The sequence below is a fragment of the Budorcas taxicolor genome, chromosome 4 (genome assembly GCF_023091745.1).
Source record: "Budorcas taxicolor isolate Tak-1 chromosome 4, Takin1.1, whole genome shotgun sequence".
Taxonomy (NCBI): Eukaryota; Metazoa; Chordata; class Mammalia; order Artiodactyla; family Bovidae; genus Budorcas; species Budorcas taxicolor.
Genome location: NC_068913.1, coordinates 87,293,078 through 87,320,188, shown reverse-complemented (window position 1 = coordinate 87,320,188; position 27,111 = coordinate 87,293,078). Strand labels below are relative to the sequence as shown.

Here is a 27,111-nt window from a genome sequence, read left to right as displayed (position 1 = left end):
CCTTATTTTTGTATCACAAATTCCAAGCATTATTAAAGACATAACAGATTACGCAGCATTCTGTGTCCTGGGCCTCTGTCCTTTTGAGATTATGAAAATTGGAAGTTAGTTGGAATTAAGAAATTTTCATTATTAAGTGTGTAAAGTATAAATACAAGTAATTTTTTAAAAACTTTATTTTAACACCTAATACAATTCCAATTTTAAGGATTACTTGCACAAAAAAATAAACACATTTGGTATAAAAATGTTATCACTTTAACACCCTTTCCCCTCAGCCCTCCCACCCCCACCCTCATGAACTGCGCTCTGTCTGGATGCAGAAACATATAAAGACTAACGGCCCAGATTCGTTTTTACCTACAGGAGTTTCTGTTTATGTACCCAGGTACGCTAGAGGACATCAGCCCACTTTATCACATGAACCATTTCCTTCAGCCCACTGAATTTAGTTTCACAAAGAAACAAAGCTTATTATGAAGGCATTTAAAAAACCATTATCTTTTTAGAAGCACTTTTTTTTTTTGCAACCATTTATATACAGTGTTACATAACAGCTCTGGAGTACAGTACATGCAGCAGAACATACCTGTTGAATATAAAATACTCTTCTTAAAATCTTCATCGTTGGAATTCTTTGAAGTCTACATTATAGAATGCCCATTACTTGGAGAAAATGGTTGAGGAGTACAAATGTCTGCATACGTTGGCCACTGAAATAATCCAAGGCTAACTGGAATAATATCTGGAGCACACCAGGAGTGCATAAATAATTTACTTACATTATTAAAATACAACCCATAAAATTTAAGTTCAAGATCTTATAGGATTGTCTATGTAAATCCTTTAAGTGGTTGCCTGCAAATGCACTGCTGCTTCTTTTTTTAAAGTCCTATATAAAATGTTGAAGCTTTTTTCTTCCACAAACGAAATGGCCTCCCTTATTTGTGCCGACTGCCTCTCCTCTTCATGGCAGCAGTGCACTGTGGACAGTACCATTTTCCTTTGGGGGCCTCTGTCAATCCAACACATCCATAATGGAACCATTCTATGGGGCACTAGAATGCAAAAATGCCAAGTAGTTTTTAGTAAAAGATTAGGAAGTATGTTAAAACATGCCCGCCCAGCAGATTAAATCTTCATAATTAGATTGATGGCAACAGAACTTAGACATCTAGGAGACGGCTTTATAGATCATTTAGTCCAACTGGTAGGGTTCAGAGATGAGGAAATGGAGACACAAAAAGTTATATGCATCTTTGTTAATTCTGAGCTTCACATAATCTACTCCCATAATCTTAAAATAATGAACACAAATCATTAATTTTTGTTAAGCTGGAGAGTATGTGGATACTAACTCACAAGGACAAGAAGTAAGATGGGTCTTTCACATAGCAGATAAATGTATTTTAAAGATTTTGTTTAATATTCAGCCTTATTTATTTCCTCATAAAGTAGAACAACCTACTTGTAATTAAAGATGTAGGGATTTCCCTGGCTTTCCTTTTTTGGCATATATCTATTTCTAGATATGCAGAGGGAAAGAATTCCACTGTGTAATATATTAAGTGGTTCTATACTCAGACAGAAAATCTTAGCACTCCAAAGAGCACAAAATGAGAGGGATCAGAGAGAGTGTGATGCAGTATTCATAGAAATATCATTCATCTTTTCCACCAAGCATCCCAGAAGACAGTTTACAATGTCTTCTTGGGACGGTTTTGCAGTTATCATGAACAGCCCACAAGTGGGTCTGCAGAGGGAGGTGGAAGGAGAGCCTTTTCTATGTGAACCATGTTATGGGGAGCCTGGCAGGTCAGGAAAGTACACACTTCGGTGTGTCAACCCTGATCAATCTTCAAATTGTTTTAAAAATTTTAAACTCTTATTATCAACCTTAGGAGCCTGACATTATTGATTAGCCCTTCTTTAGAATTCAGGCTTCTGTCACTTCTCTGGAAGAAAAGATGGACAAAGGGAGCTAAGCAGTGTGACAGTAAGAAGAGGGTGGAAATTACTAGACAAAAATATTCTCAGCATTCAAGAAAAACGTCTCTAACCCAAAATGAGCTTCAAGGAAAATAAACAGGAATTCTTTTCTTCCAAACCTTATTTTTTAATATCAGAAATGGCTCTTACTGGCTGACACCTGCAGAGCACAGCAGGAAATATACACTAATGGGGGAACAATAACCCACATAAGAACCCTCACCTTTGCATCATTTTCCCTGAAAGAAAGCATTGCTCTAAAGTTCCAATTCTTCACTGTGATAAGAGAACCAAATCCTAGCAAACACAGAACTCTTTGGCAAACGGGGAAAAGGGTGTTTCTAATTTTCATACAATCTGATGCCTTTTGAGAAATGTAATCTGCACATAAAACCATAAAATTAGCTTTAAAATAGTTAAAATAGGGAACACATTAAGGGGACACTATCTTATTTGGGGGAGGAATATTCCAGCCTTAATATAATTAACATAACTGCAAACCTATCTCCTTAGACTGAGACACACCAAACAAAAAATATACATTCCAGTAATAACAATGTGAGACCTGTTTTTTCATTCCTAAGTAGAAAAATTTAATACTTACATCTTGGTTATCACAGCCCACCATCTCACCATAGGATACCTAGTTAAAAGAAAATTAAATATTTTTATTATGACTATATAACAAGCACCTAAATTCAAATAATTGTTTATGATACTGGAAAGAAAATAGAGGGAAATATACAACTGAATTAAGAAACAGGGCATGTAGCTTTATACAGTTTATCATTTTTTTTTTTTCCTGAAGGATTTTTGGGGCTAGGGGTGTACAGCAGGATAACACAAAAATTACATGCTCTTTGACTGTCTATAAAAACTTGTTCTATAAACTACCTTGACAAAGGAGTTAATTTTTTGAGTGGTTCCTTTAATAAAGATTTTAAGTTTCTTTCTTGGTTATACACATAAAGTTTTGTTTTGTTTTGTTTTTTTCTTCTTCTTGGGTCATGTTAGGTCATATATATTTTTGCAGCCAATAGTCCATTTTATTGAAACTTCTAAATTATCTGTTTATTACATGTCATTTCTCATTTTTCTTTTTGCTTTTCATCACTAGCTGGAGAGTATGTGGATACTAACTCACAAGGACAAGAAGTAAGATGGGTCTTTTACATAGCAGATAAATGTATTTTAAAGATTTTGTTTAATATTCAGCCTTATTTATTTCTTCATAAAGTAGAACAACCTACCTGTAATTAAAGATATAAGGATTCCCCTGGCTTTCCTTTTTTGGCATTTATCTATTTTTAGATATGCAGAGGAAAAGAATTCCACTGTGCAATACATTAAGTGGTTTTATACTCTGAGAGAAAATCTTATCACTCTGAAGAGCACAAAAGGAGAGGGATCAGAGAGAGTGTGACACAGTATTCATAGAAATCTCATTCATCATTTTCATCAAGCATCCCAGAAGACAGTTTACAATGGTCTTCTTGGGACGGTTTTGCAGTCATCATGAACATGTCTTTTTATCAGAAGCAGGAAGAAGATATAATAAAAAGCCAAAGGTATTTTACTGGAGTAAAAAGAACACTAAAAAAAATGAAACAGCTCTTTTCCTATTTTATTCAGATTACGCTTCTACAGACATGTCAGACTTTTACCTGATTACAAATGCAGTATCGTGGTTCGTTTGGGTCATAAGTCCAATCAACCTGACTGTTGGAATCAGATTCTGGTACTACTGTTGTTTGTTGGGAAATTTCCTGTACAACAGTTGATGATGAAGAACATGATGATAAGGAAGAAGAGGAGGAAGAAGATGATGACTGTTGGCTTGAAGACTTGTTGTTGTTTCTGAAAAAGCAGTATCAGTTTTATTTGTTGAGCATCCAGAAGAACTTAATTGAGAATAACTTCTAATTAATGGTATGAAATGAAATAACAGTAAATATACAAAATACTCCTTAACCCTCAAGCCATCTGATAAATGGATTTAAAAGCACAACTGTTTAGAGCAAAAAGAGCAACATTTTTCATAATAGCTTATTTTTGTTTCAGATTTTCTTGTTTTCTGGAAAACAAAGATATTTAAAAAATCCTTTTAAAATGTTTCAAAGTTTTTAGAATAAACTTTTAATCTGTTACTTCTTACCACTGATTTAAAGAGTAGGCGATACTTTTAAGAATTAGTTATGGCTTCCATGCAGACATTCTTTGTATGTTTAAGCAAACTGAATTCTCTTGATCAGAATCAAAAACACAAATACACGTAAGCATTTGATGAAAATGATAACCATCAACTGATATGCGAATACTCACCTGCGTAGAACATGAAGCAGAGTGTGTTAAAATTCACAAGAAATTTACCATTACACATACGCTAATAAGTTTTAAAAATATGAAACTTTATCATCAGCAGTTATAATAAATTTGGGTCACTAAATGAATTTTTAGATATTTAGGGTTTAGATATTTAGCACTTTTGTGGTAATTCTACATTGATCATTCTTTCAGAGATTCATCCACAGGAAGCACAGGAACACAGAAAACACAACAATTACTGACAGAAAATATATTTAAAAATAAATTGATACAATTACAATATAATTCTTTTGGACTAGCAATTGAACTTTCATTATGTATGAACACCTAACACATGCAGGTACTTTGGAAAGATGGTGCCAAATGCTATTAAGTTTTCATGTGTGTGCTAAATCGCTTCAGTCGTGTCTGATTCTTTATGACCCTATGGACTGTAGCCTGCAAGGCTCCTCTGTCCATGGGATTCTCCAGGCAAGAATACTGGAGTGGATTGCCATGCCCTCCTCCAGGGGATCTTCTGGAACAAGGGTCATGTCTCTTGCACTGGCAGGCAGGTTCTTTACCACTAGCGCCACCTGCGGAGCCCCTTTCACATGTATGAGTTCATACAATCATCCTAAGAATCGTATCTATAAAATCTAGGGATATTTTCATAATTTCAATTTAGGAGACATAATACTAAGGACTAAGACAATTAGTTCTTAATTAAAATGAAGACCAGAAACACATGGCAGAATAAGGGGTTATAAGTTAGAAAAGGTTTATCTTAATGAACAAAAGAAAGTAATGAGAGGTCATCTATTAATAACCACAATTTAAGACTTTAGAAAAATTAAGGTTTCTTAGAACTTTTTAAGGACTTTGCCTCTGTCAAAGTAAGTCAGTGTGAAGTAAATGTCATGTCTTCCCACCTCCCCAGAGTTCATCCTGACCCATTATATATATATGCATGTGTGTGTGTGTGTGTGCGCCTGTGTGCTGAGTTGTGCCTTACTCTTTGTGATTCCATGGGCTATTTTCTGCCAGGCTCCTCTGACCATGGGATTTCCCAGGCAAGAATACTGGAGTGGGCTGCCATTTATGACTCCAGGGCATCTTCCTCCCCAGCCAGGGATTGAACCCGGGTCTCCTGTTTGGCTGGTGGATTCTTTACCACTGAGCCATTTGGGAAGCTGCCTCTGTTTACTACACGGAAGCCCAGCTGGATACTAGGTAGTCTGCACACGCAGTAAAGGTATGAGCTACTATAACAATAAAACTTACTTGCTCTTTCTCCCACTCCTTGAGTCGGCTGTTGATGAGCTGGCGTTCTGTGTTAATGTAGTCATGAGCGCTGACGATGATGAATAGCCAGCTGCTTCCCGGGGCATGGAAAACTCTTTTCCCAGCTGAAAGTCATTATTCTTAAATGCTTCATAACTGGCCTTTAAACTTGATGTCCTTCGTCCTTCTTTCATCTTAAAAAAGGCAGTCATTGATATTATTAATACATATAAATATGCATATTTTCTTTTGTCTTACTATTTACAGCATTATTTTGGCTTACCTAATATTATTTTGTTTTAAACCATTATGTTCATCATTGCAATTTAAGTTATTTTACATAAAGATTTAGGATTAGTTTTTACCCAGTTACGAGGTAACTACAGAATGGGTAACTTAATTTGGAATATAGATAGCCAGCACAGAAGTGAACAAACTTAAGGCAACCCAAGTTCTGAGGCTACAGAGAAGGCCCTGGAACTGGAAGAAAGAATAAAGTATTGTCCCAGCAGGAGCTGTGACTTATAGTCAGGAAAATGAGTGTCCTGAGCAATTACTGTGAGAAGCAATCTGCACAAGATTGTATGAATCTATTTTTGACTTTTCACTATCAAATTACTGCATATTTATTTCTTTAAACATCAGCTATCATAAAACTACAATTAAAAATGAAATTATCCAATGCAAGAAAACTCTTTTTGTTCACATCAAGTTATTTCTACTAGAGTCTGACAAGGATTCAGACAAAACTTAACACTCTGTATCCAAATCCTTTCTTTTTCACCTGAGCTGTAGCTTGAACTGCTTGAGCTGCTGCCATGGTAATTGCCCCTGCACCAGTTCCTGAAGATAAGGAGCCAATATTATAGGATGCCAGAGGTTGGGAGGAATTCACATTGTAAGCGTTGTTGGAAGCGGCCGTGGAATTATTATTTCGACAACCTGTGTAGAATTAAAGAAGGAATGAAAATGGTTAGACAGAACAAAATGTTAGTGAGCTTAAAGTATATTACTTCTCAGCACAGATATAATCATTAAATTTAAATTTTCATGTCACATTTTTTCTTCTTTCTTCTTACAATAGACTCTAACCAGGTAAAGAATCTGTATCAGTTCAGTTCAGTCGCTCAATCGTGTCCGACTCTTTGCGACGCCATGAATCGCAACACACCAGACCTCCCTGTCCATCACCACCTCCCGGAGTTCACTCAGACTCATGTCCATCCAGTCGGTGATGCCATCCAACCATCTCATCCTCTGTCATCCCCTTCTCCTCCTGCCCCCAATCCCTCCCAGCATCAGAGTCTTCTCCAATGAGTCAACTCTTCGCATGAGGTGGCCAAAGTATTGCAGTTTCAGCTTCAGCATCGTTCCTTCCAAAGAACACCAGGGCTGATCTCCTTTAGAATGGACTGGTTGGATCTCCTTGCAGTCTAAGGGACTCTCATGAGTCTTCTCCAACACCACAGTTCAAAAGCATCAATTCTTTGGCGGTCAGCTTTCTTCACAGTACAACTCTCGCATCCATACATGACCACTGGAAAAACCATAGCCTTGACTAGACGGACCTTTGTTGGCAAAGTAATGTCTCTGCTTTTGAATATGCTATCTAGGTTCGTCATAACTTTTCTTCCAAGGAGTAAGCGTCTTTTAATTTCATGGCTGCAATCACCATCTGCAGTGATTTTGGACCCCAAAAAGATAAAGTCTGACACTGTTTCCACTGTTTCCCCATCCATTTGCCCTGAAGTGATGGGACCAGATGCCATGATCTTCGTTTTCTGAATGTTGAGCTTTAAGCCAACTTTTTCACTCTCCTCTTTCACTTTCATCAAGAGGCTTTGTAGTTCCTCTTCACTTTCTGCCATAAGGGTGGTGTCATCTGCATATCTGAGGTTATTGATATTTCTCCCGGCTATCTTGATTCCAGCTTCTGCCTCTTCCAGCCCAGCGTTTCTCATGATGTACTCTGCATAGAAGTTAAATAAGCAGGATGACAATATACAGCCTTGACGTACTCCTTTTCCTATTTGGAACCAGTCTGTTGTTCCATGTCCAGTTCTAACTGTTTCTTCCTGACCTGCATACAGGTTTCTCAAGAGGCAGGTCAGGTGGTCTGGTATTCCCATCTCTTTCAGAATTTTCCACAGTTGATTGTGATCCACACAGTCAAAGGCTTTGGCATAGTCAATAAAGCAGAAATAGATGTTTTTCTGGAACTCTCTTGCTTTTGCCATGATCCAGCGGATGTTGGCAATTAGATCTCTGATTCCTCTGCCTTTTCTAAAACCAGCTTGAACATCTGGAAGTTCACAGTTCACGTATTGCTGAAGCGTGGCTTGGGGAATTTTGAGCATTACTTTACTAGCGTGTGAGATGAGTGCAATTGTGCGGTAGTTTGAGCATTCTTTGGGACTGCCTTTCTTGGGACTGGAGAAGGGAATGGCAAACCACTTCAGTATTCTTGCCTTGAGAACCCCATGAACAGTATGAAAAGGAAAAATGACAGGATACTGAAAGAGGAACTCCCCAGGTCAGTAGGTGCCCAATATGCTACTGGAGATCAGTGGAGAAATAACTCCAAAAAGAATGAAGGGATGGAGCCAAAGCAAAAACAATACCCAGTTGTGGATGTGACTGGTGATAGAAGCAAGGTCCAGTGTTGTAAAGAGCAATATTGCATAGGAACCTGGAATGTCAGGTCCATGAATCAAGGCAAATTGGAAGTGGTCAAACAGGAGATGGTAAGAGTGAACGTCAACATTCTAGGAATCCGCGAGCTAAAATGGACTAGAATGGGTGAACTGAAATCAGGTGACCATTATATCTACTACTGTGGGCAGGAATCCCTCAGAAGAAATGGAGTAGCCATCATGGTCAACAAAAGAGTCTGAAATGCAGTACTTGGATGCAATCTCAAAAAAGACAGAATGACCTCTGTTCATTTCCAAGGCAAACCATTTAACATCACAGTAATCCAAATCTATGCCCCAACCAGTAATGCTGAAGAAGCTGAAGTTGAATGGTTCTATGAAGACCTACAAGACCTTTTAGAACTAACACCCAAAAAAGATGTTCTTTTCATTACAGGGGACTGGAATGCACAAGTAGGAAGTCAAGAAACACGTGGAGTAACAGGCAAATTTGGCCTTGGAATACAGAATGAAGCAGGGCAAAGGCTAATAAAGTTTTGCCAAGAGAATGCACTGGTCATAGCAAACACCCTCTTCCAACAACACAAGAGAAGACTCTACACATGGACATCACCAGATGGTCAACACTGAAATCAGATTGATTATATTCTTTGCAGCCAAAGATGGAGAAGCTCTATACAGTCAGCAAAAACAAGACCAGGAGCTGACTGTGGCTCAGATCATGAGCTCCTTATTGCCAAATTCAGACTTAAACTGAAGAAAGTACGGAAAATCACTAGACCATTCAGGTATGACCTAAATCAAGAATCTGTATAATTAACCTTAAATGCTGTCATTCCCCTTTATTTTAATAAAAACCAAAAAAGATACAATCACATTTAAGATACTAAACTTACCTAGTGTATTTTCCTTAGAGGCATCTGATGTTAGGGTAGATAAAAGAGCTTCAGATTTAAACTTCTTTTCAGGTAAATGATCTGTTGTCGTATGGTGAGAAGTTGGATTATATTTCCTTTCTGAATATAAATAAAGAATTTATGTGTTATTAAATTTTAGAGAACTATGGGCAAGGCATAATACATTCATCTGATTATAAACCAAAACAACATTGTTTTCTAAGAAGACAAGAGAAACAGAACTCTGTGCCACATGTCTTATTAACAGCTGACTGCTCAGACATTTAAAAAACTTCAGTAGCAAAGCAGTGAAGTAAGCCATGATGCACACTGGTTTCATATATAACATGAGAGAATTTTTTTTCAAAACATTACCTACAATTTAAAATATTTTTCAATCAACGTTTCATATCGAATTGATTTGTCAAAAAAAAAAGGCATCAATACAGTCAATCTAGTCAGCTAGCATCTGACTAAACCACTCATTTACTCACTAACTCAACCATTTGAGACTTTATTATATGCCAACAGTAGGCTAAGCACTTGAGAAAGGATGAAAAAGAACACTCCCTAGAGAGAATCAGGTTATTTGTATCTAGTGAGTATACACTGCTGTTAGTACCACACATTCTTCCTTTGAGGATGCCATGCAAAACAGACTACCTGTTCCCAAATCAAATATGCTCTTCCCAAATGAAGAAGATAAATCTGCCAGTAGTTGCAATGAAAAACTGTATCTCACAATATAAAAGAAAGGGGAGGGTATCTGTTTCTCAATCAGTTGTGCAGAGCTAATGAAAGAGAATATACAGATGATACAATGAATTTTTAATTGTTTTTAAGATTTTAGCTCTCCTAAATCATACTTACTCTCCACTGGAGTATGTGAGTGAGCATGGTGATTGTTCACTGGCTGTGAAGGAGTGTCTAATTCCAGAGATCCTAAAAAAAAAAACAAAAAAAGAAAAGAGAGAGAGAGAGAAGCACAGAGATACACTGCCATGAGATGTCACCACAGAACTTTACACACCAATCAACTACAGGACTGTGGACCCTTAACCAGCAGAGGACCAGCAAGCTCTGATGTCTATGCCTGTACCATTTTAGTCAAACACATTAAAGGGTCATCACTGCTGATTTTACCCTGAGCCAATCTCATCCTCTTTCTAAACAGTAAGTAACCCATTTTTTAATACTCACCTTTAAGTACAAAATGGGTCAAGGCATGCTAATGTCTGGCTGAGGAATTCACATTTGGTACCACATAAGTGGACGAATGGATGTTATAATTTCATTACTGATGAGACCTAAAAAACTCAACCTAGAGTTAACTGAGTTGAAGACCTTTAAATGGGAGATACTGAAGTATCAGGCGATGGGACATTACTATAGAAAAAAAATTTCTTTGATCATTAAAATGATGTATGAATGTAAAGACTTCTAAAAGAAGTTAGGGATTTTGCTTGTGAAACGTGATGCATAGAATCTCTACCTCTAAACTTTAAAATACTTTTAAAGAAATGTCCTCAGTTTATCTTGGTCCCTTGAGATGAAATTATGGCAGGGCACAGGGTGGAGCAGTTTTCATAACTTGATCTGATGACTTTGATATGTTTGTGTCCTTACAGAGGATGCTTCATTAACCTCCCTGAGGTACTGAATAGGCATGGATTTACTGCTACTCACAGCTATTATCAGCATTTCAAGAAAATAAAACATTTTATTTTGTCTCAAGATACTTGTCATCCTCAGATAGGATTCCCCTGGAATGAAAGTATCACAAATAAATTAGATAATCATCTAAAGTGATGGACCTATTTGGGAACACAAAAATGTAACTATTGTACCAAGATGGATTCATGTGTGGTTGCTGCCCTAGCTGACCTGTAGAGAGTATATGAATAGAGATATATGTAACCTAACACTCTAAAGAAACCTTTCATCCATGTGTAGAACCAGGTATATGTTCTTGCTACTGATATGCACCAAGAAAAGAGATGCCTGAACCTTTAGTTAAATTATACTAGAAATCGGCCATAATACTGACTTGATTCAACTAACATTTACTGAATGCCTACTCAGGGCTTACCATGGTACCGTCTGCTTTTATGGACACTGTCTATTTAGGTTGAAGAGCTAAATTTGTTCAAGAAACAGAGCTCATGTCTCCATTTTGGGGAAATCTCCTGAGTTAAACCCTAGGAATGATAAGAGTAAATTATAGCAGGAGATTAAGTCCAAACAGTCCAACTGCTAGGGACCAAGTGATCCCACCAGGTGCCTCTGTCCACCAAGGACCAGGATCTGAGAAGTCTCTGCGGAACCACTGTCTCCTCAGTGATGTGCACATGTATTGTCCAATGTGATGGAAAATTGTAAATTTTACTTACGCCTCTCTAATATCTCTGTAATCCCAGCATTATCAGCTTCCAGCTCCATTTTAAATTTAGCCAGTTCCTGATCCAGCTTTCTCAAGTGTCGATCTACCTGTTTCAAAGAAGATCAAAGATAAGCACCACAATTTGGGACACTATCAAAGTGTCGGTTTAATGAGGAAGCCTAAATCTTTACTTCTTATAGTGCATCTGCTCTGGATCCTTGAGCAAGTCAATTAACCTACACTACAGGTTTTTATTCTATAAAATGAGGTTACTAGGCTAAATACCTCCCAAGTCTCCTTGAATACATTTTAAGAAACCAGAATTGCAATTTGTCAGCAAATGTTTGGAGGAAGTAGGCTATGAAACATAAGCAAAGATGAGGGGTGGGTGGCATAGGAAACTTTTCATATATGCCTTGGGATTACTTTCAGCCTAATCTCCTCCTCCTTATAACAAGACCATCCACACTGCCAGACCATAATAACTGTTACTTACAGTAAGGAATGAAAGATCCTCAGTCTACAAACAAAGAGCCTCCTATACTTTACACATACATTTCTCTAAGGCAGGAAAGCATACCATTATACTTGTAAACATTTATGCAAAGAGTTGAAACAAAAGGGGTTTTTAGCCAGAAAGTTCCATTCCACAAAAGCTTGGTCAAAATGGTTTTATTGAAATACTGTCACACTTGGTTAAGGTGGCAAAATTGTATATTCTCATTCACCTAGAGATCTTTGGACTGACTTCTGAAAATTTTATAATACCTCAAACTAGCAACAAGTTTTCATGTATTTTTTTAAGCTTAATATTAAATATCTTGATACTTTTTCAAATTTACTACTTTGAAGTCAAATCAAAAAACCAAAAAACAAAGTCTTGAAAAATATTCATGTCATATTATTAGCAATACCTTTTTTCAAATTCTAATGTCCCTCTTAATCACTGTCATAATTAAGAGTAACTTTCTTACAAATATAAAAATGTCTCTAATACATTAGAGGGCAAAACAATTAAGTAAGACTTTCAATGAAATTATGTGTACTTAAGTGACGGGGTAGGGAAGAAGAGTACCAAAAGACAATCTGTGGGTGTTAGATGCCAGGAAATGTGTTTGGTGCATTAAAAGGACTATGTTTTCTAGTCCTTGCTCAAACCTTTTGAGATAGTACTGTCTCCATTTCATAAGTGAAGAAACTAGACTCAGAAAGGTTAAGCAACACCTGCAAATTCAATAGCTAATACATTACAGAAACAAGATTTAACTCTAATCTGTTTGTAATAAACTGTGCTTCACTGTTTATACTTAACATTGCCTTCTGAATTTCCACATGCAGAAGCCAATTTCTTAACTGAAAGTAATATAATTCAAATTGAAAAAACATAAAAATATTGTCTTGTTATTTATATTTTGTATATTAACAGCAATCATTGGGATGCTGGTTTGTGACTTTTCAATAATTCAAAGCCCAATTTTCCTTCCATCTTCACACACGTGTTATTTTTCAGAGCTTGGTAGAAGCTGTAATTACAATATTTAAAATCCTATAGGGTCATATCAGAGAAGGCAATGGCAACCCACTCCAGTACTCTTGCCTAGAAAATCCCATGGATGGAGAAGCCTGGTAGGCTGCAGTCTATGGGGTCACTAAGAGTTGGATACCACTGAGCGACTTCACTTTCACTTTTCACTTCCATGCATTGGAGAAGGAAATGGCGACCCACTCCAGTGTTCTTGCCTGGAGAATCCCAGGGACGGGGGAGCCTGGTGGGCTGCCATCTATGGGATCGCACAGAGTCAGACACAACTGAAGTGACTTAGCAGCAGCAGTAGCAGCATAGGGTCATATATTGTAGACACATGCTCCTATTCAAAGAACCTGCAGGTAACCAAGCATCCTTTAATGGAACCGCCCTTTCAATAATAAAGTGTGAACACAGACCTCTTATTCAAGAATATCGCTTACATTGTCAAAATTTAATCTCAAGGGAAATCAGAAAAAATATTCATGCTTAAATTCCAAGTCTACTTAATGCAATGAAAATACTCCACCACCTTTCTTACCTACACCTATATTACTAATAAATACTGAGTTCCTATTGTGTGCACGGCGCTGGGTAAATGGACAATACCTGAAGAATGAGAGAATCCCTGCCTTCACAGGAATTAACACTTAACTGACAAATCAAGATTTATATAAGATTTTTAACATAACGGTATAAACAAAAAATGAAGTCTCCTAGATGTAACAAAAAGAAAACAAAGGGTCAGAAGTCACACATAAAGAAAAAACATAATATTGGGATCCTGTAAGCATAAAGGAGCTATGAATATGTTAGTGAAGAATGGACTGTCTTCAAATAGATGGAAGGAAGGAGTAATAATTTAAGAACTAAAGAATGTATAGAGATACAAAGACAAAAAGCATTTTTGTCAGCAGTGTAGACAGTATAGAGGTGATGCCTGCATAGGTGTAGACAGTACAGAAGACAAGTGTTAGAATTTCAGCTGGGAGGGTGGGGATGGGGTGAAATGAAGAAAGGACACATACCTCCCTAACGCATTCCACCTCTGCATTTAAGAGCCACTTAATTATATTAAAGACAGTACTAATAAAGTTTATTATACCTGAAAATATGGAAATAATGATGGAGTTCCCAATACTAGAAAGCTCAGAAAAAGCAATGGGACCCAAAGAATTAATAACTCAAAAAACCAAATTCATAATTAAAATAAACAAAGACAGAAAAGCCTCAACCACACCGTGGTGGGGAGTTCTGTAAGGCAGCTTCCAATTAGTCCTACCTCCTGGTAGATTAAAAAAGATTATGAACTGATTACTATTATAAGCAATTATCAGACAATAAGAATTCTTTTTATTCGAATCATCATTGTTGTACTAAATCAAATTTGAAGCTGGAAAGGAAGCAGATCACAAGATTTAACTTTAGCTATAAAGCACCAGAATATTTAAACCAGTATTAAACAGCCATAGCAAGAGCTGAACTGAATGTGACTGAAAGCTATTACTACCTATTGGGTTGGTCAAAAAGTTCGTTTCAGGTTTTCCTATATCACCATTTGGAAAAAAACAAACAAACATTGTGGCCAACCCCACATGTGACTCTGAACAGGTAAAGCACCAATCCTAGCTGATCACCATAACAGCCCCACAGCTATGAGTCAAATCAAGAATCTAAGTTATTCCATCCCTCCACCTGACCCTATAAGATGGCTAAGATTGATTTATGGTAGCAAACAGGGTACTGAGCCAATTGAGAAACTTTCCATTAACCATAGATTTCTAACACAAGGCTGACCACAAAGCCTAATTATTGATTTGTTCCCCAGTTAATGTCAATAAATGCTAGCCACAGACGTTTCCTTATTCTACAACCCTAAATCATAACTTACAACCCCAAAGCATAACCTCTTTAAATGTACTATCCTTCTGACCTTTTCAGACACAAAGGAAATTCTGTCAAGATTATTTTTCAACAAATTTAAGATCACAAAAACATTTAAGTCACACGTGGCCTCTGAATGAAACAAATAAATCCTCAGCCTTTAATTATTTTTGCATAGAGCTGTAATCCTTTAGCCTTGCTCTCTTGTCTCTCCCAGTTTTCCAGTATTCAAATTTCAAAATGTGTCACCTGATGGACTCAAACTGAACTAAATATAGCTTCTTAAAAGTTTTTCCATGATTTTATGGCTTCCAATACTGACAAATTCTGAAAGTTAGATGTTGAGTTACCTTTCCCAATGAACACTCAGTCTACAATGTTCCAAGCTGAAAACCATGGCAATAAGAGATAAATTTCTATTCATGAAGAGATCGACTAACAGTGAATAAGGAGGGTAAACAGCAGAAGAAAGGAAATGATGGCAAATTATTTCTCTGATCATCTATCATGAAAATGATTCTTCACATTCTGAATTATATTTAAACTGGATAAAAATTTGATCCACCTTTAGGGTGAATCAAATAGTTAAGGCCTTAGCACATAAACCACATCTAATCATTCTCCTAAAACACAATAAGGGTAGGAGACAAATCAAAAGGTCAAGCTCACATAATATATTTCCTTAATTAGAGTATCAGATGAGGAATTCTCAAATTTATAGGTAAAATGTTGGCCTGAAATATAATCATCTGAGGAATAAACCAGGCTATAAAAAAGGAGCAAGTTCAAGGGTATTTAGGAATGTAACAGGCTGCTAAAACCATTCAGGCATTCACAAAAAGCTCAAGCTTTATCAGAGTATATATAAATCACCTTTATTAGGTCTTGTAATCTAATACGGCCTTATGACAGTGACATCTGGCTGAGGAACACAAAAAAAGTGTTTAATGACTATAAGTATCAGGATTCTAGAAGGAAATTATTTTAATAAGATAGGTTTTTTTTTTTTTTTGGTCTGTTAGTCAAATTTCACTAAGCCTACTTAAAGTCTTCGTTTGTTTCAATTAACGTCTAATTTCAAAATTTCTTCATTTGTGAATATTTATGTGGTCTCTTTCGTTTTTCCTTAATAAATGAGGTAATATGGTGCTGGTCATAGGAATAAAAAAATTTACTACCGTTTTAAAAGTAAATAAAATATTTCAATGAAAAAGAATACAACTAAATACTGTGCCATAGAAAACATTGAGAGGCAAAATCAAACACAATTAATTATACTAAAATGCTGTATCTTAAAATCTGTAAAAATAATACCTGCTTACTTTACACTGTCAAAATAATAATATGCTTCAGTTCAGTTCAGTTCAGTCGCTCAGTCGTGTCCGACTCTTTGCGACCCCATGAATCACAGCACACCAGGCCTCCCTATCCATCACCAACTCCTGGAGTTCACTCAGACTCACGTCCATCCAGTCGGTGATGCCATCCAGCCACCTCATCCTCTGTTGGCCCCTTCTCCTCCTGCCCTCAATCCCTCCCAGCATCTGAGTCTTTTCCAATGAGTCAACTCTTTGCATCAGGTGGCCAAAGTACTGGAGTTTCAGCTTTAGCATCATTCCTTCCAAAGAATACCCAGGGCTGATCTCTTTTAGAATGGACTGGTTGGATATCCTTGCAGTCCAAGGGACTCTCAAGAGTCTTCTCCAATACCACAGTTCAAAAGCATCATTCTTCGGCACTCAGCTTTCTTCACAGTCCAACTCTCTCATCCATACATAACCACTGGAAAAACCATAGCCTTGACTAGACGGACCTTTGTTGGCAAAGTAATGTCTCCGCTTTTAAATATGCCATCTACTCCTATTGCTAAGTCACTTCAGTCGTGTCCGACTCTGTGCGACCCCATAGACGGCAGCCCACCAGGCTCCCCCGTCCCTGGGATTCTCCAAGCAAGAACACTGGAGTGGGCTGCCATTTCCTTCTCCAATGTATGCAAGTGAAAAGTGAAAGTGAAGTTGCTCAGTTGTGTCTGACTCTTGGCGACCCCATGGACTGCAGCCTACCAGGCTCCTCTGTCCATGGGATTTTCCAGGCAAGAGTAGTGGAGTGGGGTGCCATTGCCTTCTCCAAAATATGCCATCTAGGTTGGTCATAACTTTTCTTCCAAGGAGTAAGCGTCTTTTAATTTCATGGCTGCAATCACCATCTGCAGTGATTTTGGAGCCCAAAAAAATAAAGTCTGACACTGTTTCCACGGTTTCCCCATCCATTTCCCATGAAGTGATGGGACCAGATGCCATGATCTTCGTTTTCTGAATGTTGAGCTTTAAGCCAACTTTTTCACTCTCCTCTTTCACTTTCATCAAGAGGCTTTGTAGTTCCTCTTCACTTTCTGCCATAAGGGTGGTGTCATCTGCATATCTGAGGTTATTGATATTTCTCCCGGCTATCTTGATTCCAGCTTGTGCCTCTTCCAGCCCAGTGTTTCTCATGATGTACTCTGCATAGAAGTTAAATAAGCAGGGTGACAACATACAGCCTTGATGTACTCCTTTTCCTATTTGGAACCAGTCTGTTGTTCCATGTCCAGTTCTAACTGTTTCTTCCTGACCTGCATACAGGTTTCTCAAGAGGCAGGTCAGGTGGTCTGGTATTCCCATCTCTTTCAGAATTTTCCACAGTTGATTGTGATCCACACAGTCAAAGGCTTTGGCACAGTCAATAAAGCAGAAATAGATGTTTTTCTGGAACTCTCTTGCTTTTTCCATGATCCAGCGGATGTTAATATGCTTAGGCAAAGCCATACATACAGTCTTCTCTAAACTGCATTCCATGCTTCACTTTAAAATCCTTCACTGTCCTCTCACTGCTCTGAAACTAAGAACACTGCTCCACTGGCTTTTAAGCCCTACAAGTGTTGGGTTCTGCATGTCCCTCTCATACCACTCTTCTTCTTTTTCAGGACACACCAACCACACTGGCCTCTTTCCTCGTTTAATCTGTCAGACCCTTTTCCACCTAAGACACTGCGTTTGGTCCATCATCTGCTTGAAATGTTCTTCCTTAAGGTTGTCACATGGCTGGCTCTTTCTCACCTTCCAAGTACTACCTCAGAGGTCACCTCCTTAGGACTATGCTTATCCTGATAAGCAGACTCTTCATAGCCTCCCCTGGTTATTCACTCTTTCCCCCTCTTTCCACAATGTTTATTTCCTTTATAGCACTTAGTAAAGTCTCCAATAATCTTTATTTAATAGTTTGCCCTATTCACTGCCCAGCTATATCATTACTGCCCATTCTGCACCAGTGACCACTCATATCTGGAGATCTATGAATATTTGCTGAATGAGTGAAAGTTATACTCTCCCACTATGTAGAACTGTACAGACAGAAGTACCACTGTTTACTTGGTAAAGGATCTGTAAATAAAAATTATTCTATTTTGACACTTACACTACATCCTGTCCATTCACCTCTGCAGCACAGAGCACTCTAACCTTCCATATGTTAAATGCTACAGGAATTTAATGAGGGTGCATAATTGATTTTTAACATTTTAACAATTATTTATTCATGAGAAATGATGTTAGTGAGAGAAGACAAGAAGCTAAGAGTTAACTCTTAACACAATGACTTCCAGGGCCTAGCAATTCTCAGATAAGATGAATATACTCAGAGGAGAAGTCTGAACTTGAAGAATAATTATGGCATAATTGCTAAAACTAAGTGTTCACGTGGACAAGTAATGGAAAAATGTTTCTCAGCTTGGGTGGTGAGTGGGGACTGGGGACGAGAGGAAAACTGGCATTTGACAGAACAATCCTTTACCGTGTGGCATTTGGTCTCATCAGCCTCTGGAGTTGGGGATGAAGATGAGAGGAAATTACTTCTACAAGAATACCAAGAGAACAGAGTAACAAGCAATAAAGGTCAAGGACAGAACCCTTTCGAACACCAACCACTCTGAGCAATACCCAAGGAGACTGTGAAAGGCCACGAAGGTGGGAGGATGGTGAATTAACATAAAATCTCAAGAAGGATGGGTTATACACTAAGGATATCATGGTCACCTGGAATAGCAATGAGTATTTAATGAGACACAAGGAGAAAGAACAGGGGGAGGGAAGTAAAAGAAAGGAAAGGGGAGGGAAAGGATGGGACAGAGACAGGAAAGAGCAGAGAAAAGACAAAAGGCAGTCTTAGAAATAAATCATGAGGGAATGGGGGGAAGAAACAGGTTTAACTTGGCAGAGCTGAAAGCGATGCAGTGGCTTCAGGAAAGCAGAAAACTTGTTAGAGAAATGAGATGAAGTGAGTTTATTAAAAAGTGAGGGTCTACGATCTGCCAAGCTATGAGGTGGGTGGGTGTGGGTGGGTGTGTGTAGACAGATACAGGTAAGAGACAGAGACAGATGTAGATAGATGTAGATAGATGTGCCTATATTTGTCTCTGTATTTCTCTCTCTCTCTGTTGAAAGAGAGAAAGAGAGCCAGAGAGCCACTGATCCAATCTTCCTGGAAGGCACAAATCAATACTGTGACTTTACACATAAGGAAACTGAAGTTCCAGGATTATATCACTTTTCCAAATTCCTGCTGTCAGTGAAGTGGCTGAATTCACATCTGCATGAGTCCATTACGGGTCCTTGGTTGTTAACATATTCATTACATTGCATTCACTTTGTTACATCACTATTTATTATTTCAATCTCTAGCCTAAATAATCCATCTCCCTCATAAAACTCCTAATTTTTAGTTTCATTCCATCTTTTTCCATGACCTCTGAGTGAAATGCTTTCCCCTCAATATTATGCTGAATCCAGGCACCTGAGGTTCTAAATAAATTCTGTTCAAAACTCATCTCATACCCTCTAAGAAGCCAATAGTAACTCTGCTTGATTTAGTTCAATCTTTACCAGATCCCCTTAATATCCAAATGTATTCATGTTTATTTGTTAACATGTTTCTATAACAGGCTTTCCATTTTACTGTGGGCATGTCTTCCCAACTAGGTAACAGGCACCTTGAGGTCAGGAGCATTTATAACATTTACTCTTCATTCCTCCACTGTACCTACATAAAACTCCATTACACCAAGTACAGAGTCGATGAACAGTGTGGTTTGTAAACAAGAGATGGATACACACACACATTTAAAAAGCATATGTTTGTTATACATACTTTTTCCAAATGCATGAAATACTTTTAATAAAGGTGTAAAAGTAGTAAAATAAAATAGAAACGAAAGATTATAACCAAGGAACTACACGGTTTAAAAAGCAGGTAGTTTTTAAATAAAGGTTGACAACTAGTCACTATATGTGAGGAAGAATGATAACAAACAAATTAGCCTGTATTCAAATATAAATGTCTTTCTCTTTGCTTATAGACTTAATTCAAGACCAAAACAATTAAGAACTTTATTTGGGTTTCATTCCACCATAAATCAAGCCACCAGCCCACTCTACCCGTCTTTAGGCAGCATCTTTTATGAAACTGTTTTTAGAGTAACTGATGGACAGGGAGGCCTGGCGTGCTGCGATTCATGGGGTCACAAAGAGTCAGACACGACTGAGCGACTGAACTGAACTGATGAACAAAAGAGCCTAGGTTGTTACAGCCATTAAAATACTTTCACTATATAAAAGCAATTAACCATTTTCTGTGGTTTTATACAACATATATTTTCTAGTTTAGTATAGCACTCACAATGCATAGCATATGGGGTATGCACCTTTTATCTGTGTCTTACTCACCAATGACACCTATATTAACATGTACCCGTTCAATAAAAAAACTGTACCCAGACAAGACTACAAAAATAAGATATGAATCAATATGCTAAAGCAAATCAAAAGGAAACATTTGTCTCCAGCTTTAACTTGCTTTGAGGCAGAACCAAAAAAGAGCATTTCCTAAAACATAAACTTTGGGACACGCTGTACATTAAAACAAAAGAAGAAGAAAGACTATAATTATAACAACCTGAGAAATATTGCATATATCTATCTTCTTAGTGATTTCGATCATTAAGAAGTGCTGCTGCTACTGTTAAAAAAAGAAAAAAAATTTTTAAGTTTATTTAATCTTGTATTTCCCAGCTTTGCCACGTGTGCCAGTTGTTGAGTACTATCTAATGAATATCACTTAATAGACAGCTGAGTACTATCTATTCACAGATTCAAATAAGTCCCTTTTTCACTTTAATCAAGACTACCAAGAACTGTCAGCACAATCCCCTTAGGTGAGTTCTGCCACAGAAACTATCTCAAGATGTTTTATCAGGCAAGTAAACACACTACCTTAAGAAGATAAAAATTAGTAAAATAAAGTTAAACACCTATTTTAATACAAAAAAAGCCTAACATCAGCTACAATCTTACAGTGACGTAGATATGGCTAAATGTAAGGTTCTTCACTTACTGACTGTGGACTCTCTCTCTTCCACAAAGAAATCAAAAAGTGGAGAGTGAACTCTGAAGTTAAATGGGATCCAAAGAGCAGTAATTCAGTTTAGTCTGTCCTTCCTACTACATTTAAGTCAACACCATTTAAAACATAATCCATAATTCAAATACTTATGGCTATTAATTTTTACTTACCAAGTCATATATCTGGTTTGCCAACTGAACCTTCTCGTCTGCATCTTCCAAAGCTTTATAGTAATCCTGAATAAAAACATTCATGTTTCAGGAACAAATTAATAATTTAAAAATCTGTGTATCCAGGACCTATAACTGCATTTGCATTATCATGGCTTGTTATCACTGTCAGTCATTACAGGGCTTCCCTGGTGGCTCCGATGGTAAAGAATCAACCTGCAATGAGGGAGACCTAGGTTCAATCCTTGTGTTGGGACAATCCCCTGGAAAACAGAATGGTTATCTACTCCAGTATTCTTGCCTGGAGAATCCTATGGACAGAGGAACCTGGTGGACTCCAGTCCATGGGGTTGCAAAGAGTCAGACGTAACTGAGTGACTAAGCACTCAGGAACATACATTATACATGAGCCATAAAAATCCAGTTAGGTATAGGGTGGGGATGGGATAGTATTAGAAATTTTAGACAACAACCAAGGATTAAAGGAAGATGTTCAGAATTCCTAGAAAAGAGATAACAAATAAACACCATCCAGGTCTAGCTATACTAGTAAAAATGTCAGCCAAAGAGTAATTCTTTTTCTTTAAAAATAAATGTTATTTAGGGTTCATCTAGTTTGTAAAGAGTGTTTACACTCTCCATTTTTAAAACTTATTATAAACAACTACTGAAAGGCTTCTGACCTGCACATCCATTGTGCAGTTGTTCTGTGACTCTCATTTTAAGCTAGGTATCAATTCTCTCCAGTACAAAACAAACTATTTTTTCTTAAATTCTACGAATTTCCATGAACTGTCAAGAGTTTTTAGGGTATATCCAGGCTGTGCTGCACCAAAAACTTAGTAGGAAAAGGGGATGATGAATGACTTTAGGATGTATATGTGTGATGTCTATACTCACACACACTTGGGCCTCCAGGTATCCTGCAAGTCAGGGTTAATTCTACAAAAGATTCTCATGTTTTTGTTCCTAACAGAAATAAAATTCCCTTCATGTAGTAAAACAGATAACACAAGTAGTTTCCAAATTTCTTTCTCAGTTGATTCTTGAATAATTCTATGAAGGGCAAGGGTAAGGGAGCCATTATTACTCAGAGATATTAAAGGACATGTCCCACATCACAAAGTCAAACTGCAGAGCCATGATCAAACCCAGGGCTTGTAAATCATTCTTCCAATATGTCCCCAAATTAACTAGACCATATCTCTAAAGCAAACCTTGAGGAGAGAGCTGCTACCCATTCTAATCTGGAAGGGAGCTCTAAGTACTACAAAACTTGTCAGGATTCTGTTCTCCTATGATTCCACCAACATAGGTACTTAGCAATATATGAAATATGCTTCAAGGTTGCTAATTTTCATCCCAGTCTGTTGCCCAAATTGGAAGATACTATACTGAGTTGGTCAAAAAGGTCATTTGAGTTTTTCCATAACATTTTATGAGCTGAATGAGCTTTCTGGCCAGCCCAATAGATCTTAAGACAAGGGAACTTTAATTCCCCATAACTAGAATAAAACAAAAAGAAAAAAATGTACTTTTTAAATGGCTTTGTAACTCTCTGATTAGTCACTGATTATTGAAATACTTTTCTAAATTACCAAAATGCTTCAATGTTTGAAAGTTCCTACACCTGAAGCTCTAAAATGTAATGAATCATTTTTAATTTTGTAAGTCATTTTAAAATTCTAAAGAGCTATTGATAACTTTCTCTCATTTTGATATCCCCCAAACTATTTAATATTAAAATGTCTTCCTCAGCTGTGCTGTGCTCAGTTACGTCCAATTTTCAACTGCTGAAAGTCGTGTTCAGTCTTTTGTGACCCCAGGGACTGTAGCTTGCCAGGCTCCTCTGTCCATGAAATTTTTCAGGCTAAACACTGGAGCAGGTTGCCATTTCCTATTGCAGGGGAGCTTTCTGACCCAGGGATGAAATCCGAGTCTCTTAGGTCTCCCGCACTGGCAGGTGGATTCTTTACCGTCACGACTCCTGGGAATCCCCTATCTTCCTCGGAGAGTTCCAGTATTTACAGATAAATCATCCAGAGCGTTGAACACACCTTTTTGATGGAAGCCATTTGTTCTTCTCGCCACTCTGGCTTATTTTTCTTTGCATTCATGAAGAATTCACTGACTCTTTGTTCTAGCTGATCCATTGCATCTAGGACATAATAAAAACATTTCATATTTAGATGACCAAACTCATATACTGAATATACATGCTTTGATGTGAAGAAAGATGTGATGTGAAAATATCTGACTACATACACTCTTTTACTTGGTCTGTAACTTAAATATGTCACGTTCTAATAAAATAAATGAATAAATATACCTTAATTATCTTCGTAAAGAAAAGTTATAACCTTCCCTACTGACAATTTACTTTTGCAATTTATTTTGTAAAATATCTGATCACATACATTCTTTTACTTGGTCTGTAATTTAAATATGTCATGTTGTAATAAAATAAATATGCTTTATGTAATAATATATATTATATTCTAATATATACTATAAATATATACTCTAATAATACAAGTATACTTTATAAATATATTTATAAATGTGATATATATATAATTTACTAATTACCTTAGTAAAAGTTATAATTTTCCCCTAATGAAAATTTATTTTTGTTACTTCAAAACTGTTTCGGATAGTCAAAGTAGTCAGCAAACGTAGATAGATTCCATCCCATAGTTGTTGACTAGTACAGGCTTGGGGTCACACACTAATGATATTGAGTCAGGCAGATGTGCCCAAACACAATTTCTTGTTGAAAGCACTACTAGATAATCTTCACTTTTCTTTCAACAAGAAAATGTGATAAAAAGGTTTTAACCTTTTGCTATATACCATTAAGCACCACATATACAATATTATTTATTTGAGGTAAGTTTTTTCTGAAATGTGTGCTAAGAACAGTCATTTATATGCTAAAAGAGAAAAAATTGAAGGGATTTTGTTGCTGGGTAAACTGAGGAAAACTTTTTACTATATTGTTTGGGAGCTTTGCAGTGCATAATAATGTATCTCTTACCTTACAAAGAGGTATCTTTTGTTAATTCATAATACCTATTAAATTTAGACAATTCTAATTATTGTAAAAAATGAAAGTTTAAAAAAACCTCTGATTTATATAATCAAGTCGAAATTGTTAGAGAACTTAACATTTGTGATATAAAGTACAAAATAACAACTACCCTTTATTGAATGCCCACTTTGTATCAGGTACTAAACATTCTAATTTATGTGTATTTCTTTTAATCCTCAAGACAATAAAAATCCCTCAGAAGTGGTAATGTGGTCAAGGCCAATGAATTAAGTCAGTAAAGCCCTAAAATGAACTCAGATCTATCTGATGACTATGCTCCATCCTGTATAAAACACTACTTTAGCAAATATTTAGCATTTCAACTACATTAAAGTTAAAACGAATTTTGTGAGCAAGGTGAAGAAATATAGAATTCAGACTTCTACACTACAATGTGAACAGCAGGTGACTTCCATGATGTATCACCTTGCATTATGTATCACATAAAAGAACATTCATGATCAATGGGTATGTAAGTATCTGCAGCGGTGAGAGAGAAGTGGGGGGACAGGCTCTTAGCTACCTCAAGATTCCCACTCTGGAACGTTCTGTTCTCTGATTGCTTTCCGTGATACTCCTTTCCTCCTTATCATACCCCAAAACCCAGATCTTCCCCTAACCATACTTTTCTAAGAAAATCTGTCAGCACAAGAATTTACCTCAATCTGAATTCTACTTATAGTCTAAATGCAGCCAGAACACAGGGGATCAAGATATGTCTTCTGCAGGAACAGCCCTTAAACAGTTAAGGAGTACTTACACTTCTCCAAACCAAAAGAGTGACACACAGCCAACAAAGCACACTGGGTTATACATTTTAATTACGTATCACATAATTCATTTCACATTCTTAATTTTTAATATAGTGTATCTACAAGACAGCTGGATAAGCTATATTATACTCATTTCACAAAGGGGTAAGGTGTGTGAGGTTCTTTCAGAGCATGATGGACTACAAGGGTACTGAGCACTGTTTTCATGTTTCAAAATTTTGCCTTGTATTTACCATGTTACCTCTAAAGTTATTTATTCTCTACCCTCTCTAAATCAAAAACATGATCATATAAACTAAATACTGCTCTGTGAAACAGCAAGGTTATTTCAGGGAAAATGTATCCAGACTACCAAGCTATAACCAAAAGAAAAACAAAAAAATTTTGCTACAGCAAACAAGAAGCTTTACTGTAAAATTTTATTTCCTTTCCCATTTTGACTGACAAACTATCATACTGTTTGACAGTTGAGAATGCATCCTTTAACATGTAACTTTTCAAATGGGACATTCCAAGTTCACCACGGTCTCTAAAGAACTACATACAAGCTGTGCTTCTATGTGTTGTCCGCTCTTGAATTTTGCCTAGCATGAACTTTAACAGAAACAGAAATGCTGAAATCTACGTTCTACACATAAAGTCTCAAGTCAAAACCTTCGCAACATTTATGCCGATGTGCACTAAATCGTATCTACATACTCAAAGAAAGTACAGAAACTTTTATTGCACAGTCCCAAATTCGAGAAAGGAGCGTACATGCTCTAATGCCACCTTCTCTTGTAAAAGTCAGGAGAAAAGTAGTGTGGTAGACAGAAGAGGCAAGATTTGGCATTGCCAGTTCTTTTTGACAACTCCTTCTGTACTAGCGAATGAGCCGGAGGACAGCCAAACACCAGAGCCGCTGACGTCGATGGCACGTAAGTCTGTCACTGAACGCGCGCAGCGAACAAGGGCAAACGCGCCGACTTACTCTGCACCTGCAGGTCCATCTCGCGCATCTCAGTGAAGCGATCCCTCAGGTCCATTGGAAGCTGCTCAATCACTGTCAAAGGGAGATGCCGTCAGAGGGGCGGGGCCAACGGCGAAAGTACGCGCTTACGTCACTGCGTGAGTGCGTGCGTCGAGGGGGGTCGAGAGAGCCCGCAGCCCACAACGAGGCTGGCAGTTACCGTGAGAAAGAAACATCCCCCGCCTCCCCCTCCCTCCCGCCATCCCGCCAGCCGGTCTACTCCCGCCCTCACCCGCCCGCAGGTACCCCGGACTGGCCAGCCAGCGCCGCCCACTCACTTTCCAGATAGTCCTCTAGGTACAACATCGCGGCCCTCAGAGCTGGGGGAGCGAAGGGGTCCAGGGGTTTATTTGTGTCACTCGCTGTCGCCGGAGTTTTGTCCCTTCCAATATGGCGCCTCCGCTAGCAGCACCCGCTCGGCTCCGGCGGAAAAAAAAAAAAAAGAAAAAAAAAAAGCACTTTGGCGCCTGACGGCGCTTGCCTCACCGCCGCCCAGGGAGATCATTGGCTGGCTGAATCAATGACGTAAACCGACTGGACCCCGCCCCCGCGCCCTTGTGGGAAGTGTAGTTTTAGTCCCTCCCCAACAAGCTTGAACTTGCTGGCAATTCTCCACGAGAAAACTACAAAAACCAGGCGCCGGTGCGAGCTATGCGCAGCAGAATCTGAAATGCGGTGCCGCTATTTATTTGTTGATTTTTTCACGGGGGATGACGGGAG

General features: G+C 37.7%; 1 protein-coding gene across 1 annotated transcript; it reads right to left on the bottom strand.

Annotated features, from left to right (window-relative positions):
• Positions 1-941: 941 nt before the first annotated feature.
• Positions 942-26,814, bottom strand: ING3 (inhibitor of growth family member 3). The gene is made up of 12 exons (XM_052638782.1): positions 26,670-26,814; positions 26,353-26,424; positions 23,576-23,676; positions 21,519-21,584; positions 11,518-11,614; positions 9,998-10,069; positions 9,128-9,247; positions 6,362-6,519; positions 5,578-5,771; positions 3,654-3,846; positions 2,594-2,632; positions 942-1,058 (listed from the first exon to the last, which is right to left on the bottom strand). The coding sequence occupies exons 1-12, from the start codon at positions 26,695-26,697 to the stop codon at positions 942-944; spliced, it is 1,257 nt and encodes a 418-aa protein (XP_052494742.1). The 5' UTR covers positions 26,698-26,814.
• Positions 26,815-27,111: the final 297 nt, after the last annotated feature.